Consider the following 21,641-nt stretch of genomic DNA (forward strand, 5'->3'; position numbering starts at 1 on the left):
TCTGATTCAGGAGGCAGGGCTTGACACCTCATCAGACCTGACCAGAAAACATTCATAAGGGTCAGCAGACAAACCAGGAACTATTTACAGGCTTTTTTTTCTTTATATTTTTTCTTTATGTGTATCTACATAAGATAGGCAGGATAAACAATTCCCAGGAAAAAAATAAACAGTACCAGTGGTTCCAGTGGGGACATGAGAGAGGGGAAGGTGGGGAAAATGGAGGGGTAACCAACAAACCCAGGGGCAGGAGAACAACAAGTGATCTAAAATCAATGGTGAAGAGGATGTAGAATGCCTGGTGGGGCTTGATCAAGTGCAATGTAGTCAAGAGGAATTACTGAAAGTTGAATGAAGGTCAAACATGATCATGGACAAGAGGAGAGTAAAAGGAAATAGAGGAAAGAATTAGGAGGCAAAGGACATTTATAGAGGTATAAGTATAGGCATGTGAATATGTAAATATATAATGATAAGGATTTAGGTCTATGTCAATATATTTATATGTTAAGTATTAAGGTAGCAGATAGACATTGTGCAAACGTAGTGAAGAAAGATGATGATACCCGGTTATTAAAAGATATGGTGGAGGCGCGAGCAGCGTGAGGCGAGCATCGCAGGCTCTTGGGTTCCTGTTTACACTGCGTAAGACCATATCTCTGCAAAGATGGTCAATGTACCCAAAACCCGAAGAATCTTCTGTAAGAAGCGCTGCAAGCATCAACCTCACAAAGTGAGCCAGTATAAGAAGGGCAAGGATTCCCTGTACGTGCAAGGAAAGAGGCGCTACGATCGGAAGCAGAGTGGCTATGGTGGGCAGACAAAGCCAATTTTCCGGAAGAAGGCTAAAACCACAAAGAAGATCGTGCTGAGGCTTGAATGCATGGAGCCTAACTGCAGGCCCAAGAGGATGCTGACCATTAAAAGATGCAAACATTTTGAACTGGGAGGTGATAAGAAGAGAAAGGGCCAAGTGATCCAGTTCTAAGCCTTGTTTTATCTTGTAAATTTGAAAAAGTGTTGAATCAATGTTAGAATTATCTTAAGAAAGCACAGTTACATTCTTACTCGAAAAAAAAAGATATAGTGTCTGGGGTCTTAAAGGCTTGAAGACAAACAAGCTGGGAAGCAACAAAGCCGACATGGAAGAAGCACACCAGCTTGTGTGAACAACTGAGGTATCAACAGGATCCAGTATCAGGAATCCGAAGTCCCAGTACAAACAATCATGTTGATGCAAATGAGGGGACTGGAGTGGAGACACAAAGCCCACCTGTAGAAAATAGGACATCCCTTCAAAGAAAGGTCACCAGGAAGGGATGAGTCAGCCAGGGTGCAGGATAGCACCAACAAAACACACAACATTCCTCTAGTTAATTCTTTCCTGCTTCTTCCCCCCTCGCCTCTCCCCATAATAATTTACACTATTATGATCCCAGTTCAACCTTACAAACCCTCCCAGACAGGAGCATGTACACGAGTACAGATAAGAGCTCTTGACCATGGAATCCAGGACAGATAACCCCCTCAGGAACAATAATGGGAGTAGCAATATCATGAGGTTAGGGGGAAAGCAGGGGAGAAAGGGGGAACCGATCACAATGCCTTATGTACAACCCCCTCTACCCCAGAAGAGGGGGGACGAACAACAGCAGCGTGGGTAAAGGGAGACAGTGAAGGGTGTAAGGTACGAAAATAATTTATAATTTATTAGGGGTCACGAGGGCTGGATGGTGGCAAGGGAGGGGAAAAAAGAGGAGCTGATACCAAGGGCTCAAGTAGAAAGAAAATGTTTTGAAAAGGATGATGGCTGCATATGTACACGTGTGTTTGATACAATGGATGTATGGATTGTTCTAAGAGCCCACAATAAAAGTATTTATTAAAAAAAGGAAAGAAAGAAATTAGGAGCCCTAGTGGTGTAGTGGTTACACATTAGGCTGCCATGAGCACGGTCAGTTGAAAGCCACCTGCAGTTTCGAGGGAGAAAGATTGAACTTTCTGCTCCAGGAAACAGTGACAGTCTTGGAAACCCACAGGAGGTCACTATGAGTCAGCAATGATTTGGTGACAGTGGGTTTCGTTTTGTTTTAGTTGAAATTGGCCATGATGCCACATACCCCGCTTGTCATCCTCCTCAAGTACCTGTAACTTAATAAACCATTTCTACTTCAAACTGCTGGCAAATTTGAGTTGAGGAAAGCATCCAGAATGCCTCATTAGATGTTCCAGGCAAATCAATGACAAACAAACATTAAAGGCATTTCAGTAAGAAATCTGTCCTTGTGTATTTATGTTTTGATAAGTTTTGAATTTTCTATTGGAGTTGAGCAGGCTACATTTATAGCCTTTTAAGAAGTCTGATATGTTCTCCAATAAGTTAAGAAGAAAGGGAACTTTTATGATACGGTGATGGTAAGAGCAACTATCCGTACATGAAACCATCTTTAAGAATCTCCAAGGCTAACTGTATTTTCAACTTTTATTGTGATCGAGGTGAAAGTTTACAAATTGATTTTTCCATTCAATATTCAAACACATTTAGATTTGTGACCATGATTGCAATCCCACCATGTAGCAAGGATGTCGTCACGTCCTCCCTGTGTTTACTGTGTTCGTACATTTTTCTTTCCTAACCCTTCCTGCTTCTGAGCTTTATTTCAGGGCAAATGCTACCCTTGCGATCTTATGTGGTTGATTGTTCTATGGACTGTATACTTTCTTGGAGTTACTGTTCACCTCATAAGTATATCTATTATTTGACTGAAAGTTGAGCCATGAAGGTGGGTTCAGGCATGAGCCAGTCTCCAGGATCCCATTGGTCTCTACCCAAACAGTAAGTCTGAATCCTTTTGCTGGTGATGAGTTGGGTTCCACATTTTTCTTCCACTCTATCCAGGACGTCTTATTACAATCCCTTTCAGAGGGGTAAACACTGGTAGCTGAGCACCATCTATTTCTTCTGGTCTTACAGTCATGGAGGCTGAGGTCCATATGGTCTAGTCATCCTGTAGACCAGCAGTTCTCAGCCCGTGGACTATGACCCCATTGGGGGTTGAACGACCCTTTCACAGGGGTCACCTGATTCATCACAGTAGCAAAATGACAGTGATGAAGTAGCAACGAAAATAATGTTATGGTTGGGGCTCGCCACATGAGAAACTGTAGGAAAGGGTCATGGCATTGAGAACCACTGGTCTAGACTAATTGTTTTCATGCATCTTCACTATTCTTTGTTCTGCGTGAGGAATTACCAATAGCTGCACTTTAGAAGGGTGCTTACAAGTTATTAAGACCGATTTACTACTCACGAAAGTAATATCAGATCATTGGCTCTATGGACTTTGCCAGTCAACTTTGGTGCCCCCTGAGACGATCTATGGTTTTGAGCCTTCACGGCCAAGTGCTGGTTCTGGCTAAGCAGTCTTCATAACTTTGCCCTTTGTATGATCCACTGTATTCATGGATATATTGGCTAAGTGCTTGGCTGTAACCAAAAAGTTGGCATTTCAAACCTCCTACACACCACGGGAGAGAGAGATTTGATGTCTACTTCCATAAATATTTACAGCCTTTGCAATGCTTTGGAGTTCTTTTCTGCCCTAAAAGGTTGCTGTGAATCAGAATGGACTCAACAGCAGTGAGTTTAGTGGAGTTATAGTTATAGTACATATAAACATGTGTGCATAAATAACTTCTGTCAAATCTATGTAAGACAGGAGACTTCAAAAAGTCCATGGATTTGACAGCGAGGACTCACCTCAACGGGTCAATTTCTCAGTGGGGTGGGGAGCACATCAATCATTTCCTGTCATATGATCACCCCAACCCAACACACTCCTACACGGTTGCTTAGTGAACTTTAATGAGACTTCAAATCCAGGGGGACAGACATGTCCTATCGACCGACAACTGGGACTTTGTAATCTGTCCTTTGGAGGTGCACAACCTTGTTCATAGGCCGCAGCAGAAGGATCCCATTTGGAAACTTCTCTAGGCAAACTGGATTTTACCTTGAGCACACCTGTAGCAGATTTAAGAAAGTGAAATACTCCCTTGGACTTCCAGCTGAAATGTCCTACTGTGAAAAAGGTGATTCCTATGCCAAGGTTATGAACTTGGAAGTCATAGACGTTGTTTCAAAGTTCTTGCTTTGAGGGTGTGTAAGCTGTACCCGTCAATAATCCATGTACTTTAGTATAAAAAGCTGTCCTATACATGTATGTTTTCCTTTTCTCAATAGAATTTTGAATTCTAGGTTATCGACTAAATTAATGGTCTTACCAACAGGATTGCTATATGCCACATAGGTTCTCCAAACAGTGAGAAAGACATCTCTAAAATGCACTGGGGACTTATAGAAGTCATTGAGAATGGATTTTGCTCTTACACTTTATTATATCCCAAATCCAAGAACAATCAGTTCTTATGACGTGGCCCTACTCAGAGCTTGCCCTCGTAAGGAGACCACCAAAGATATGAGGGCTATAACAAACTGTGGTGAAGAAATCAGGTGGTGCCTCGCTATCAGCAAGAATAGCATCCGAGGTCTTAAGTGCTTTTCTTTTTCTTTCATTATTTTTTCCTTCAAAATCACTTTATTGGGAGTTAGCTTGAAGCATCAAGACGATGAAACATTAAGACCAAACAGCAGGCCTGCTGGCTCCCTAGATAAATACAGCAGAATAACTTCAGTCAGGAAGCTGGTTTGCAGAGTGGGGTGCTCTTTGGCCATTTTTGAGTGCTGATGAAGCGTGGTAACGCTTGCTTGATTACGGCAGAGACAAAGGAATTGTCTGATTGAGAGGCTGCGGACCAGAGAGGTATTCCTGCTAGCATGGTTGAGAAGAGGTGCTATGAGCAAAGGAAATGTATCCTTGATCATTTCTCATCCTAAAATGCATTCACTTCCCTAATAAGCTTCCCATAATTGAGAATATTGTCTGTGAGGGCTGCGTGGCCATTTCAATGGATTATAAAATGCAATGGAGAGATTGGCATCAGAAGAGGGTAAGAAAATATTTGGAAAGTGGGGGCATATCTATGACCTCTGGCTTGTAGACACTTGCTGTGGAGTTCAACTCTCCTCCCTCGGGGAGCCAGAGATCAGACACTGCCTTCATGCTATTTACGTAAGCAGTTTTTTTTTCTTTGTCTCTGTGATTCATTCTTCCTCTTCCAAAATGTTGGATAACAAGGAGCTCTGGTGGCCTAGAGCTGTCCACACTCAGCTGCTAAACGCCACAAGACCGGATGAACTACTGGGAGCGCCAATCGTTTCCCGTAACCGTGAATACTTCTTTCCATGAAAACATGGAGATAGTCTCAAAAGGTATGGTTGTGGAGCAGGCTGACACAGTGGGGTAACTGAAAAGTTAGAGATGGAGATTCCGAGTCGTATGTTACTAAAGAAGCTAGGTGGGGGTGGGGTGGGGTTGCTGCTGCCGCTGCTGTTCTCTAAGCATTCTTATCTAAAGATGTGGGAGACCTTGAAGAACTGGTGAAATTCCAGTGTCCTTACAGATGTAGACAACTATGATATTCTGCTACTTTCCCATTTGCTTCACACATAAAAATTATACTACTTAATGAAGTCTAATATTTACTACTATAAATAAATCCAAATATAATGCTGGAATGATCTCTTAAGAGTGTTTCCAAATCTTAAAGGTAGTCTTTATGAGCATCTTAGTAGTCTGCATCTTCGGTCTCATGTAGACATTAAATGAATAACTCTCCTGTGCCAAGTAACTCAGATGATAACGACCAAATCCAGTCCAAACCCAGACCTAGATTTTATTTCTCAAAATTAGGATCCACAAGTTCTTATCAGTTCGGCTCCTTTGGAGTAATAGAATTTGGTAAGACAAATAGCAACATGGGTTGTGACACAGGCAAGGGCAAATATGAATCAGCAAAATTCATTAAAAGAGGGTCTTACAAAACCTGGAAGTAAAAACTGTTTTTGGAAAATGCTTGGCATTTCTCTGCACGATAGACTGGAACTTGAATCTCATATTCAGTTTGGACCACAATACACCTTCTCAAGTACCGGATGTGTAAAATCGTTACTATGAATTAGTCTGCAATGGCTCTTGCACTACACTGTAAATTCTCGCCTTCTTCAATTCTTCGAGGACAAAGACTGTTTTACTTGTCTTCCACATCACTCTGCTGAGGAGAGACTTCTCTGGACATGCACGTGGCATTCTGAAATGTATAGCCCTGTGCACGCTCTATTTGTAGTATAGTTGTTGCCGCTGCTATGCTAGATGCCTTTGAGTTCCAACTGATACCGACCCTCTATATACAATAAAAGAAAACACTACCTGGTCCTGCACCATCTTCACAATTGTGAAATTTGAACCCATTGTTGCAGCCACTGTGTCAACCTATCTCTTGATGATCTTCCATGTTTTTCACTGACCCTCTACCTTACCTGTCCGGGTATCCTTTTCCAGAGACTGGTCTCTCCTGAAAACATGTCCGAAGTGTTTAAGAGGTCTTGCCAAAAGAATATTCTGGCTGTACTTCTTACAAAACAGATTTGTTTGGTCCTCGGCAGTCCGCTGTACTTTCCAGATTCTTCACCAGGCTGTAATGCAAACGCATCAGCTCTTCTCCAGTCTACCTTAGCATGGTCCCAGCTTCTGCATGTGTGTGAAGAAATAGAAAATACGGAGTGGGCCAATTGCACCTTGATCCTCAAAGAGACATCTTTGCTCATTAACACTTTAAAGATATCTTGTGCAGGAGGCTTGCCCAATGTAATATGCCATTTGATTTCTTCCACAATGATTACTGGGTGTTGATTGTGAAATCAAATGAATGAAATCTTTTACAACTTCAATATTTTCTCTGTTCATTAGGATATTGTCTATTGGTCCAATGGTGAAGATTTTGTGTTTTTTTAAAATTTTCTTTACATTGAGTTGCAATCTAGACTGCAGTTCTGGATCTTCATCAGCAAGTGCTTCCAGTTCTCCATGCTTTCCGCAAGGAAAGTTGTATCACGCATATATCGAAGGCTATAAATAAGACTTCCTCCCATCCTGGAGCTGTGTTCTCATAGTTTTGGGAAAGAACTCAAAACTCACTACTATCAGGTCAATTCCAACTCATGGCCACCTCATCAGACAGAGCAGAACTCCCCCTGAGGGTTTCTGAGACGACATCTGTTTGCAGGAGTAGAAAGCCCCATCTGTTCCCCCAGGAGTGACTGATGGTTTTGAGCTGCTAACTTTGAGGTTAGTGTCCCAACATGCAACCACGATGACACCATGCCTCTCAGAGACACCTCTCATATGGTCTAGCTTCTCTCATTATTTGCTCAGCATATACATTGAATAAATATGGTGAACGAATGCAACCTGGATACATACCTTTCCTTGTTACGCCATTAAACTGTCTAGCACAGCACCAGACCAAAAAATGGTTGCTACTGGTGTCAGAAACTTGTAAAAGAGAACAGAACATTGTCCAGTCCTATGCCATCTTCATGATCACTGAGGACCCCTTGCTATGGCTATTGGATATATCCTCTTAACTGAGAGTTGCCCTCATTTTTTATGACCCTCTACGAAATGGGATGTTCTTTGGTAGCACTTGGTCTTTCCTGGTGTACAAAGCAAGTAAGTTGAAATCTCACCATTCTTACTTCGAAGGAACATTCTGTTTGTCTTTCTTCTACAAGCGATGTATTTGTTCTTCTGGGACTTCACAGTATGTCAATTATTCTTCACCAACACCAAAGTTAAACATACTTGTATAAATTCTTCCTTCGTCTTCCCTTTTTATGATCTGTTTTTTTTTTCACGCATGAGTTGATTGGGAAAAAAAGCATGGCTTGGGTTAGATGATGCCTTTAATCACAATGACATATTTGCTTTCTAAAACCCGAAAGAGGTCATTTCAGCTGCTTTATCCAAATTTATGGATCACAGCAGACAAAGAACAGGTAATTACATCTATTTGTATCTGAAATATGGTTGGTTTTATGATTTATGTGTCAGCAGGGTGCTGGAATTTTCTCATTCAACTCTGCAGAGACTGTGCATACCTCTTCCCACTCTCTATTCGCTGCTCTCACCTTGGTAGCTTGGAGTCGATCTTGCTGCGGAAATGTACATCATGGAAACTGGCTTACGGCTCCCATGCTCCAGCTGTCTGTTGAACATTTACTAATCTACATTACTTTTGTCCTCTACTGAAAGATAACCTCTTCAAGTTGGATCTTCTTATTGTAACTAGAGGAATGTATTAAAGGTAAGAGCATGTTGCTGTTAGTTGCCCTCAAATTGGTTTTGATCTAGCAACCCGATATGATAAAGTGACATTGTTCCATGGGGTTTCCTAGGCTGTGACCTTTATAGGAACAAAATTAGTGCTCCTGCTGAACCATTGGATGGATCCAAATTGCCAACTTCCCAGATGGCAGCCAAGTGCTTAACTCTAGTACCATCAGAGTTCCAAAAGCAAGATAATAATTTATTGAATGAAAAGACCAATCTAATTAAAGAGGGGCTGCAGTATTCACAAAACACATGTGAGGATTTTGTCGAGTTGATTTCAAGTCTTCTAAATTTAAGCACTGTGCTTTCTCTTTCTTTTTTGTTCCACCTTGCTCATAAACTGTTTTATATTTAGTGTCTATTCTTTTATGTGAGAATTATACTTTGAATAACTATATTTATCTTTTTAGTAAATCATTTTTAATTCGAAGACAAGCAATTATTTTGCTCATGCCTGTTTTATATCATTTTGGACAATCAATTCTGAGAGTACTTAATTATTTCTTTATATATATTATATAAACAATAAACAGTAGTTATTTTTTAAATGCCATTTTACTTTTGCCAAAAGCATTATGAAATAATTAGTAAAGACTTTAAAATTTGCTTTTCTTAATGACCAGAAATTAAATTGTCCAGTTTGTAAAATAGAAAATAAATGTGTGTACTAGAAAGTTAATTCCATTGCATTAAAATCAGTTTCATGGAAGCTCTATTATTATCTGACAAAATAATTGCTATTTTAGCCAAATGCATAATAATGTCTGTCTAAAATAGACATTGTAACTTTCAAATACAGACATGCTTTTCCTGAATACACAATTGCAGAATCTAAGCTTTTTGAGATTAAATTAATGAGAACAATGTCCGGTCCTCTTTGGAAAAGAGAGTGCTATGTCTAGGAGCTGAGACTTTGTGGCCAAATTGCCAGAATCCTGCTATCAGATATTCCTTTTAGGATCTTTGTGACCTTACTAAAATCATCTGACTTCTAACTGCCTCACGTTTCTCTTATGTACAATAGGAATGGCAATAGCATCTGTTTCTTAGACTGATTATGAAAATTAATTATTGAAATGTAATTAGTACATTTCAAAATACTGGAAGTGATGCTTAATACTCTGTGTTTGATTAATGCTACTTATTATTACTCCCATCTCTATCCTCGACATTTCTGAACCAAATTGATGGCCCCTAAAAACAACGAACAACATTTCTGAGCATAGAATCTTCCGTACACCAGCTGCTTAATAAATGGCTCTCAGCTGGTTAACTGAATAAGGAGTTACTACTAAGAAGTAGGGGGTCCTAGTGACATTGGGGATCAGGTTTGGGGCTACTAGCTGAAAGGCGGCCACTTCCTGGGGGGAATATGAGGTTGTCTGCTTCTGCCAAGAGTTACAATCTCGAGAATGACGATGGCAACAGATGTACAAATGTGCTTGCAACAGTGGATGAATGTGTGGGTTGTGATACGCATTGTACGAGTCCCCAATAAAATGATTTTTTAAAAAGAATAACAATCTCAGAAACCACCTATCATGTCTTTATGAGGTATAATTAACTGGATGGCCATGGGCTTGGGACTTTTGTTTTGTTTTGTTTGGGATTAATATGAAGCAAAGGAATAAAGACTTGGTAGCTTTAGGGCAAGTCACCATACACTTTTTAATAAATACTTACTGAGTGCCTATTAGGTGCTAGGCATACATGTTGAACAAAACTGGAAAATTCCCTGATCCCATGGAATTTATATTTGCACTGTCTTCACTGACCTAAATATACTTAGAACTGATGGTCGGGGGTTTAAAGGGTCTGTAATGCATGTCTGTAATGCCCTCTTCTATTAAAGATTGTCTTAGAAACAGCATGTGGATTTGAGGAGAAAGATTTGGCTGTGTGTAACAGAGATTCACAATTTTAAAAAGAAAGGAAGGAAATTCCATTGAGTCAATTCTGATTCATAGCAACCCCACAGGACCCAGCAGATCTGCCCCTGTAATTCTTTCTGGGAATAGAAAGCCTCATCTTTCTCCCTCAGAGCAGCTGGTGATTTTGAACTGCTGATCTGTGGCTAGTGGCCCAGTGTGTAATACCCACTACACCACCAAGGCTCCTGCTGTTAGCATTAGGAACATAGAAAACGTGTCCCTGTATAGTTTCCCAGAAGTTGGCAGTCCAAATCTTGACAAGATTATCAAGGCTCTGAGGATCTTTCTGCCTTGTCTCCAACACTGTTAAAGTGTTTCTCTGTCTGCAGGGCCTAGGATAGCTCCCCAGCACCTCCCAAGCAAGGTAAGGAAGGAGGAAGGAAGAATCTGGTCTCTCATGGCGACATGAATTAGAAGTTACTTGTTTGGAAGCACATGTGCTTCACTTCTCAGAATCCATTAGACAGGACTTCACATAGTCACCTCATCTACAAGGGAAGCTGCAAAAATATTTTTATTCTCAGTGACTTGTCAATACCTAAACTCAAGAAGCAGAAGGGAAAAAACTCTTGAGGGTTCGCTAACAGTCTTAGTCACATTCTACCCCTCCAGCCACTTACATACACAGGAAACCTGTGAGAGCTGGAACTCAGTGAGATGACTTATGTCCCCCAAATCTCACAAGTTTCCTTCTTTGATGGGGAATTTTTCTGACTTGCTGTAATGGGAAATATTTGAGTCTTCCTTCTCTTACAGGTATTCACCTTACACAAGTTCCAGCTTTTGCAGGGTTTACTGTACAAGTGCATTAGGCATCCTCCATACACCGTCTGGCCCAAGGAATGCAAGCCCAAAGCTTCTTCTTCTAGAGCAGCGGTTCTCAACTTGTGGGTCGGGAGCTATTTGGGGGTCGAACGACCCTTTCACAGGGGTCACCTAAGACTAATGGAAAACACATTTCCGATTGTCTTAGGAACTGAGACCCTGCTCCTCTCTCTGTCTCCAGGTGGGTCTGCCCACATGCAGATACTCCCACATACAAATACCTGGCATGAAGACTGTTACCCATGCTACACCATGCTTCAAGACAAAATTTTATTTATTTGTCATTAGAAACATATATTTCACAATATAGAATTACATATTGTTTTTGTGATTTATCACTATGCTTAATTATGTTCAATCTGTAACAATGAAAATACATCTTGCATATCAGATATTTATATGACAATTCATAACAGTAGCAAAATTACAGTTATGAAGTAGCAATGGAAATAATTTTATGGTTGGGGGGTCACCACAACATGAGGAACTGTATTAAAGGGTCGTGGCATGAGGAAGGTTGAGAACCACTGCTCTAGATCAAGGGCCAGGAATCACTTGATGAGATCAGCTCTCCATTGACAGTTCCCTGTAATATGGTGATCTATAAACAAGCAAACAAGTAACCAGCCTCTAAACCTCCAACATGAAATGCAGGAGCAGGGACAGAATAACCCAAATTAAAATTCTTAGTGGAAAAAGAACAATAGAAATACACATCTGTTGCCAACTCATAAGAATTATCAAGTCGTGTTGGAAAGGAATTGTGGATACTACCGTGTCATTAACAAAAGCCCTTAGGTCAGCCATTCTGGAAGGTGTGGCTTTAGCAATCTGGGAGGACATTTTTCTTTTACATTGTGGTAAATGTAATACAATATTTGCCATTTAAGCATTAACAATAGTCATGTGAATATTTGTACAATACAGTGATACTAATTATGTTCATTTTGTTGTTCAACCATCATCATTATCCATTTCCTAAGTTTTCCATCATCTTCAATAGCTCAATGTGTCCTAACCAACAAGTCTCTCTCTTTTGCCTCCTTCCCGCCTGCCCTGGGTTACCACTAATAAGCTTTCCTCTTTCTATACCTCGCTATGGTAGATATTTCATATAAGTGGGAGAACACAGAATTTGTCTTTTTGGGACTAAACTTATTTCACTCATCACGAAGTTAGTTCTCAAGGCTCATTGATGTTGTAGCAGGTGTCTGGACTTCATTTCTGGGAGGATTTCTTTTCGCCCATCCTATTCCTTGGCCACGTTAAAGCAGACGTTAGAGAGTTTACGAGGGGCTCTGGAATGAAAAGGTCTTATAATTTCCCCACAACCTTCCTGAAGCTCCTTCTTCCTCTCTTGGGACCAGTACAACTTCCACAGCCTGCGTCGTACTGGTGGCAATTTCTGAAAGCAGGGATTGGGCTATTTCTCACTGGTTTGGGCCAGCCACTTCCTGGCTCTCTGGCAACGCTGAGAATGCCTTCCAGGCCATTTGTTTCTGCTCTGTTCCATGTGTGGGGAATCCCAGCCAAGGCTCTGGTCTCGATACAGATGTTAAAACTTGGCATTTGGGTTCTTTCTAAGCACCTCCTCGGGACCCTTGTCCACCTTTCTAGCTCACACAGACAAGGGGGTTGTGTCAGAGGCCCTCATCTGTCAAGAGAGTACTTGGGAGGGATTTCATTCATTCCTGGCTACAACCACTCAGTTCTTGGTTTGGGAGCCAGTCTTCTGAGCTGTCCTTAGGCCCACAAACAATGTGTCAGCTCAGTCTGAGGTAACCAATAATTATCACTCTTTCAGCCCAAATCTGCAGCAAAGTCGGTTTCCTTCCACTAAGCCTCAAAATGAAGGGTATCCTCTGTGGAGGCTGTCCTATGTAACCACCTGAGGCTGTCTGTGCCACACCTACAACTGTTGGAATGGGTCTTCTCTGGTTTCCTCCACAGAGACACCCGTCTCCTCTGGCTCTGCTCAGCACCCTCAGTTGTCGGGGCCAGGAGACTGACTATGCTGGGCAGGGAACGATGATACCAGGGGGAAATAGACTTTGAGACATAATCCCGAGAGACCTTTTAGAAATGGCTTCACCTCTTGAGGTCTGGCTTCCTCATCTTTAAAATGAAGAAGTATGACTAGACAGCATCTGCACAAATAATTTATTTTAGAAGGAACAGCACAGGCTGGTCTCTATGAAGAGAAGGTTAAAGACACTCCAAATGCCCAACTTTTCCAAAATGTCATACACCTCCGTCCTCTTTTGACATCAAGGTGAAGTCCTCTCCTCATCATTCTAACTCACCTTGTGGGGTTTTGTAATTCTCTAAAATGTCTCGCAGAGCTCATAGACCATCAAGGAAATGGCAACCCTGGCTGTGGAAGCTAGTCCATCAGGTGAGGTGAATGGCCACTGTGTCAAGTCCTGAGATCTGGAGGTCAGGCAGAGGTGAGCCAGATGCACTTTGCCAGAGTGTTACCATGATATCCCAGGCCTCACTCAGGGAGGCTACAGAGATGCTGACCGTGAAAGAGATTGTACCTGGATGGCCAAAGGAGAGCTCCTCACTCGGGTGGCCAAGGGGCCCCTCTGAGGCCTGGGGCAAGGGTTTTCCTGAAAGTGTTGTAGGGCAGTGACAGGCATCTGCTGGGTATTCATCAGGAGGAGTTAGTACCATGGTTCTCAACCTGTGGGTCGTGACCCCTTTGGGGATCAAATAGCCCCTTCACGGGGGTCGCGCGATTCAGAACAGTAGCAAAATGACAGTGAGGAAGTAGCAATGAAAATAATGTCATGCTTGGGAGGTCACCACCACATAAAGAACTGTCTTCGGAAGGTTGAGAACCACTGACTGACAAGAACTAGTCTTTTGCACATGCATACCCAGGCAGGAAAGGGAATCACAATGATGACATTGTTTCCATGTCTAGGCCATTGAGGGAGGTATGTTTTCAGCTTTGTGATGTCAAACAGCCAGGTTGAGGAGACACAGGTCATTATTGTACATGTTAGGCATGTCAGATCTGGTCTCAGCCAGCTCCAACACCCTTAAAAGAAGAAGTTAGTTCTTGCTTTAACACAAAGATGACAGCTGATTTACATACCACCACCACCCCCAGGAAACTTAAAGGTGGTGACTCAAATGACATTGACCCTCTAGTAAAGAAGAGATTCAGAACTGGCCTACACTAACCTCCCTCATTAACCTAACTTGACAGTGGGACCTGCCCACAGGCATAGAGACTAGGGCTTGCAGTCCATCACAAAGGAGGAAACTAGGACTAAAGGGGCCATAGGAGACATTCAGTGCACTGCAGTCTGCAAGTGCACCCAGGTCGTTTCTTCTGTAAGTAACTTCTCCCAATGTGTATAACTAACACTCCCCCAACACACACACACACACACACACACACACTCCTCTGACTGTTGGTTGTGCTTGTGTGACTTGACGGTGCTATGAGGCGGGAAGCTAGGCCACCTGCATTCCACATTCCAGCCCATTCAGCCATGGAGGACTCCTTTCAACAGAGCTTTCAGGTTAAGAAGAAAAAGAAAGACTTAGAAATCTACTTTTGCAAAGCAGCCAACAGAAACCTTCTGGATCGCAGCACACGGTCGTATCCGTGCGCTTCGGAGACATCATAAAGAGGAATGGATAGCTGAAGGAGGACACCGTGTTCCATGAAGCAGACGATCCGTGAGGTGTGGGAGACTTGATTAGACGGATTGGCACAATAGCTGAAGCCATGGACTTCAACATTCTAGTGACTGTAAGAAGGATGCAGGACTGAGCAATATTTCATTCTGTTGGACATAAGGTCACGGTGAGTTGGAATGGACACACAGAGAACAACAGCATATAAATGTATTAATACATACACACACCCTCTTCCACCAAGTTAATGCCAATTCTATAGAGCTTCTGAGGCTATAAAACTAGAGAAGCAAATTGCTTCATCTTTCGCCCACAGGGTAGCTGGTGGGTCTGAACCTCTGACCCTTGGTTAGCAGTTCAATGCTTAACCCACTGTAACACTGGGCTCCAGTTCCTTTCTCTCTACCTCAGTGTTGTTGTTGAGTTGATGTTGACTCGGTTACCTGTGTGAGACAGAGCAGAAGGGCACACCAGGGTGTCTTGACTATAATTGTGACCGAGGCAGATCCCTGGGTCTTTCTTTCATGGGGCTGCTGGGTGGGTTTGAACCACCAACTCTTCTAATGATTCCTCTTCATTTGTATAAAACCTATCGAATATGTTATACAATTTTAGCGAACCCTTTACAAGAGTTGTATTCATTTGGATAGATGTCTTGTTAACGTTATCAAAGCACTTCTGTGGAATTCCATGTAACAGAAACATCATGGCATTGATCATCAGAAATGGGTTGTCAGTTGACCTCTGCCATTTCAGCTGTGCCGTCTTGGGTGGTCCACAGTGTGGACCCTAACGGAGTATGGGGCACCATGAGAAGAATGGGACTCCGGAGCACCTCATTGTGCTCATGGGAAGCCTGTGTATGAATCAGGAAGCACCTGTGCGAAGAGAACAAGGGAATCCTCTCACCACACTTATTCAAGCTGGATGCTTAGCAAGTCATCATGGAAGCTCTATTATAGGAAGGATATGGTATCAAGATTGGAGGAATACTCCATGCCGATGTATTGCCCTCAATGCTTGGTGCTCTGGGATGGGATCTCTCTTTACTGTGGAGACATAAACAGTACTCTCCCCATGGGTGTATTAGTAACCTGGTCCCCGTCACCTTCATTTTTTCTTGTTTTTCCCTTTTTTTTTGTTCCCCCTTCTTTTTAATTGGCTCATCATTCCTCTAGTTCTTGAATGCTTCCTTCTCCCTACTACCATGCCCCAGTTCTACCTTACAAATCTGGCTAGACTGGAGAACACACATTGGTACAGATAAAAACTCTTGACACAGGGAATTTAGGGCAGATAAACCCCTCAGGAATAGTAGTGGGGTAGTGATATCATCAGGGTAGGGGGATAGTTGGGGAGGAGGAAGGGGGAGAATGGGAGACCTTATCATAAGGATTTATAGCCCCTCACCCCGAAGGGGACAAATAACAGAAATGTGGGTGAAGGTAGACAATGGACAGGGTGACAAGAAATAATAATAACAATATATAATTTCTCAAGGAGTCATGAGGAGGGGAGGGTTGGGAAGGGAGGGGGGAAAAGAGGAGCTTATACCAAGAGCTGAAGTAGAAAATGTTTTGGAAATGATGGTGGCAACATATGTACAAATATGCTTGATACAATTGGTGTATGGAATGTTATAAGAGCTGTAAGAGCCCCCAATAAAATGATTTTTTTAATTGGAGGAATGCATATTAACAATCTTTGATATGCAGAGGAAACAACTTTGCTTGCTGCAGGGGAAGAGGGTGTGCAGCACTTACTAAGGAAGATCAAGGACCGCGGCCTTCCATATGGATTACAACTCAGTGTAAAAAACCCTCACAACTGGATCGATAGGCAGCATCATGAGAAATGGAGAAAAGATTGATGTTGTCAAGGTTCCCATCTCAACTGGATCCACGATCAATAATCAGGGAAGAAGCAGTCAAGAGATAAAAAACAAACAAAAACGAGCTGCATAAGGTAAATGTGCTGCACAAGACCGCTTTCAAATGTTGAAAAGCAGGGGTGGCACTTTGAGGACTGAGGCGGATCTGATCTAAATCATAGTATTTTCAATTACATCCCGCGGGTGGACCTGAACGTTGGACATTATATAAAGACAGTATGATAGACTGCAAAGAGAAAAACATCTGTTTTTGGAAGAAAAACAGCCGGAATGTTCATTAGAAGCAAAGATGCAAGGCTAGGCCTCACGTGTTCTGGACTTGCCATCTAGAGAGACCTGAAAAAGGCTTCCTCTACTTCCTGGCTCCCTCTGTCGCCGGTGCACTCTCTAAGATTATCGAAGCCAATCTTAAGGTTATCTAAGTCAATCTTCCTTCCACGGTATCCTCTGGCCCACATGACACTGTGGCTTCTTGCAAGCTGTATAATTCTTGTCCTCTTCCCTAACCCTTGGTCAAAAACTGCTCCTTATAATGCACTGGGGAAAAGACACGCATGAATGTCTCTATTCAACAGGCTCCAGATCGTCAGGGTAACATCTCAGATGTCCCAGAATATTATCTCTGCATTCTGCTCCAGAGAAACCTGCGGATGCCCAGTATAACAAGCCTTCAGCGAAGGACAAGATCACAGCCTCATCCTCTTCACCTTCCCAAATGTTACGTCCTCTTAGTTGTCTGAGAGCAATGCTACCACAGGGCGGGTTCTACTCCGTTCTATAAGCTCTCTCTGGGTTACACTCCATGGCAGTGAGTACAATGTGGGTATACACAGAAAGATTTTTTTTTCAGGGAGTTCACATTTTATTGATGAATCAGAATAGACTTGATGGCAACAGGTTTTGGACACATTTATATTACTTCCTTCTTCCCCTAAATGGTTTTTCAAGTGTTCTGTGCTAATTTTTTTCTTTTTTTACATTTTATTAGGGGCTCATACTACTCTTATCTCAATCCACACATATACATACATCAATTGTATAAAGCACATCCGTACATTCTTTGCCCTAATCACTCTCAAAGCATTTGCTCTCCACTTAAGCCCTCTGCATCAGGTCCTCTTTTTTTTCTCCCTCCCTCCCCGCTCCCCCCTCCCTCATGAGCCCTTGATAATCCACAGATTGTTATTTTGTCATATCTTTCCCTATCCGGAGTCTCCCTTCCCCCCCCTTCTCTGCTGTCCATCGCCCAGGGAGGAGGTCACATGTGGATCCTTTTAATCAGTTCCCCCTTTCCAACCCACTCACCCTACACTCTCCCAGCATCGCCCCTCACACTCCTGGTCCTGAAGGTATCATCCACCCTGGATTCCCTGTGCCTCCAGCCCCCACATGCACCAGTGTACACTCTCTGCCCTATCCAGTCCTGCAAGGTAGAATTTGGATCATGGTAGTTGTGGGGAGGAAGCATCCAGGATCTGGGGGAAAGCTGTGTTCTTCATCGGTACTACATCGCACCCTGACTGACCCATCTCCTCTCCTAAACCCCTCTATGAGGGGATCTCTAGTGGCCGACACTTGGGCCCTGGGTCTCCACTCTGCACTTCCCCCTTCATTCACTATGGTATACACACACACACACACACACACACACACATATATACACACACACACATATATATATATTCTTTTTTTTTTTTTTGCATGATGCCTTATACCTGGTCCCTTTGGCACCTCGTGATCGCACTGGCTGGTGTGCTTCTTCCTTGTGGGCTTTATTGCTTCTGAGCTAGATGGCCCAGCTATTGAAAGAGATAGTGTCTGGGGTCGTAAAGGCTTGAAGGTGAACAAGCGGCCATAGAAAGATTTTTATAACAAGAAAGTAGTTCATACAATGTAGCAGAGGTTAGATCCACTCTAGGTCAAGTCCATGCGGGAGATGCTAAGCTAGAGGTTTTTCTTGTCTCATGTAAGCCAGGAAGAAGAAAGGTGACTCAGAAAGCAGGAAGATGGGTCAGGAGACAGACTGGTGGAGGCAGAAGTCAATGAATCCCAAGTCAGCCAGTCAGAGTTGAATGGATCCAATGTTAGCAGATAATATGGCGGTGGGTGGGGGGTGGGTTGGATGACCCAGATGCAGAATCTGGACTTGAAAGAGTCAGTGAGCTAGCTTCCCCACCGTGTCTATTTACACAAAAGTGGAACACATTCCCTTATAAAACACATTCCTTATGAAGGCTGGGACCTGTTTAAGTGTGTAGACGCTATTCTTCCCACAACTGCTTGGCTCCTCACAGAAGATCCCATCACGAAATTGATTACACCTTGTTAGAGCCCATTACGGGAGACTCCGGGCTGAGCCAGGTTGACACAAAACCTATCCCAGCCGGAATCATGAATAGCTATATTTACTCTCTATACAGTGGTAGCGGTCGTGAGGATGAGGAGCTTTTGAGACTTTGGCTGCATGGCGGTTAAAGCACTCACTTGCTAACTGAAAAATCAGTGGTTTGAACCTGCCCACCGCTCCACGGGAGAAAGATGTGACAATCTGTTTCCATAAAGGCATACAGCCTTGGAAACCATATATGGTTATTCTACTCTGTGCTACTCTGTTGGTATGGGTCAGAATCCACTTCCTGGCAAAGGGAGTGGGTAATGGCATCAGACTACATGGTTTCATTTCAGTAAGAGTGGCAGAAATGTACCCCACAGCTCTCCATTAAGATGTGGGAGTACTTATCACCTAGTGCTCCTTATGATAAGACTATCTGAAATCTAAGACACTTAAAAAGGAGTCCTGGTAGCACAAGAGTTAAGTGTTGAGCTAGCAATAAAAAAGATGGCAGTTTGAACCCACCAGCAACTCTGTGGTAGAAAAGACCTGGTGATTTGCTCCTGAGGTAGTTAGTTTATTTTATTAGCCTGGCCAATAAATACATGTGGGGTTAATTGAAGGGCAGAGAGATTAATGGCTCGGTGAGCCTCACCTTTCTAGTTCTTGGGTCTCTTGCTTTCTGATGGTCAGACCAGGGTGCAGCTGCCTTAGTCAGTTCCCTGCTTCAGCTGCCAAGGCCCACTTCCTGCAAGACATCCCTGAAGAGAAGCCACATGGACTTACCCTGATGCATCCCTGGGTGCTGGAGCAACCGTGTGGGGACCCCTGCCAGTTCTGAGATGCTTACACATTCACTGACTCGGCTTTCTTCCTGTGGTCAGCATCATTGCATCTGTTTTGTGAGATAGAGGAGGATTTTGTGTATTAGTGTCGGACATAAGGGTTATTGTTGAACTTGTGGGCTTGGGCAATACTGAGTTGGGATGTTTTCTTGATGTGCACTTACTCTTTATATAAAACTCTCTCTTCTACATGAGTTTCTGTGGATTTGTTTCTCTAAAGTACCCAGAATCACACAGCTACCGAAGATTTCAGTATAGGAAACCATATGGGGCAGTTTTACTGTGTCATATATGGTCTCTGTGAGTCAGAATTGACTCGACAGCGCCAATATCGATATTGTCCCATTCAACCTTCTCTTGCTAATAGTAACCAAAATGGTACTAGTAGTAATATTAACTAGCATTTGAAATTGTGCCAGGCATTCTATTAAAGACTATCTTTCTCTTTTTCAATAACAAGTCATAAGTTTTGTTTGTTTTGCTTTTCGTTTTTTAAATCATTTGTGGGGGCCTCAAGCAAATCTTATCACAATCCATCTATCCATTTTGCCCATTTGTACATTTGTTGGAATCATCAATTTCAAAACATTTTCTTTCTACTTGAGCCCTTGGTATCAGCTTCTTGATTTCATGTTTATTCATTAAATGTTTAGCTGTCTAACAGCCCGATCTGTTTGTCCCTCTTTGACAGACGCAGAAACTGAGGCATAGAGTCTTTAGGAACCTAAGTTCCTGTAACTAGAAAATGGTTGATGAGGGATTCACAATCAGCAAACCTAGTGGAGGAATTGGCACTTAATCACTACACTAACTGCTCTCTTTGTTAGAGATTTGGACAGTTATTCTGAATATAACGGAAAGAACTTTAATTAAAATATAAATTCTGTAATAAAATAAATTATAAACTCTATAAAATAAATGTAATAAAACCTACCTATACACTGGTTTATAAGACAAAAGATTATATAGGTGAAACAAGCCCTGATACACAGTAGGAACTTGATAATGAGTGAAAATAATTTTAAAAATTTTGTCTATGAGAGGTAGTCGGTGCCAAGAAAGTACTAAGGAAATCCATTATAGCTATTCCTGTATCTTCTTTACCCCCAAATCAACTACATACATGTTATGATTACATAATTTCATGTAAACTTGAAGATATATGACAGTGTAAGGGTGGCACTTAGCCTGTTGATCAGGTCAAAGCCTGGTGGTGGCTCGTTGAGGGCACGGTCTTGGGAAATTCTCCTTCTCTCAAGGCCTTCACCGTCCTGCTGGCTGACCCTGTTGTTGCCAGAGCCCTGCGATGTTATCCCCACCATTGGATTCACATGACTTTGTGGCCTGTGATCGTCCTGCATTCTGCATCATTGCATGTGGCTGTGTGAGTCTGAAGAGGGATTTATGGACTAGTATCTAGTTTATGGACTTGGGTTGAACTGGGCTGGGATGTTTTCTTGATATGTAATTATGCTTGATATAAAGCTCTTTCTCTGCATATATGGGTGTCACTGGATTTGTTTCCCTAGTCAACCTGGCTTAACACAATATGTAACTCCCATAGGTAATTGAACCGCATACATAATGCCCCTATATAACAACCAAGGAATGGAAAATTTTTTCCCAAGTCAGATTGTAGGCAGCCATTACCATATGCCATAGTCTGTTTTCTGGTAGGTTTATTTCTTCAAAGATTGAGCCAAAAAATAAGAGACAAGATTGAGAAACTGAGAGTCAATCTAAGCTCTCTGATTTCTTTTATTCTCCTTGATCAAGTTCCCAACAGAATGTGGATTAGGCAGACTGAGGAGTGAGACCCTAAATTTTATTCTTCTCTGGCAGGCAAAGTGTGAAAATTAGTCCAGACAAAGG

General features: G+C 42.4%; 1 protein-coding gene across 1 annotated transcript; it reads left to right on the top strand.

Moving 5' to 3' along the window:
- Positions 1–656: 656 nt before the first annotated feature.
- Positions 657–1,021, top strand: LOC142451122 (large ribosomal subunit protein eL42-like). Its single transcript, XM_075553043.1, has one exon. It carries the CDS (start codon positions 668–670, stop codon positions 986–988), a length of 321 nt encoding a protein of 106 aa, XP_075409158.1. The 5' UTR covers positions 657–667; the 3' UTR covers positions 989–1,021.
- Positions 1,022–21,641: the final 20,620 nt, after the last annotated feature.

Source organism: Tenrec ecaudatus, chromosome 6 (genome assembly GCF_050624435.1).
Source record: "Tenrec ecaudatus isolate mTenEca1 chromosome 6, mTenEca1.hap1, whole genome shotgun sequence".
NCBI lineage: Eukaryota > Metazoa > Chordata > Mammalia > Afrosoricida > Tenrecidae > Tenrec > Tenrec ecaudatus.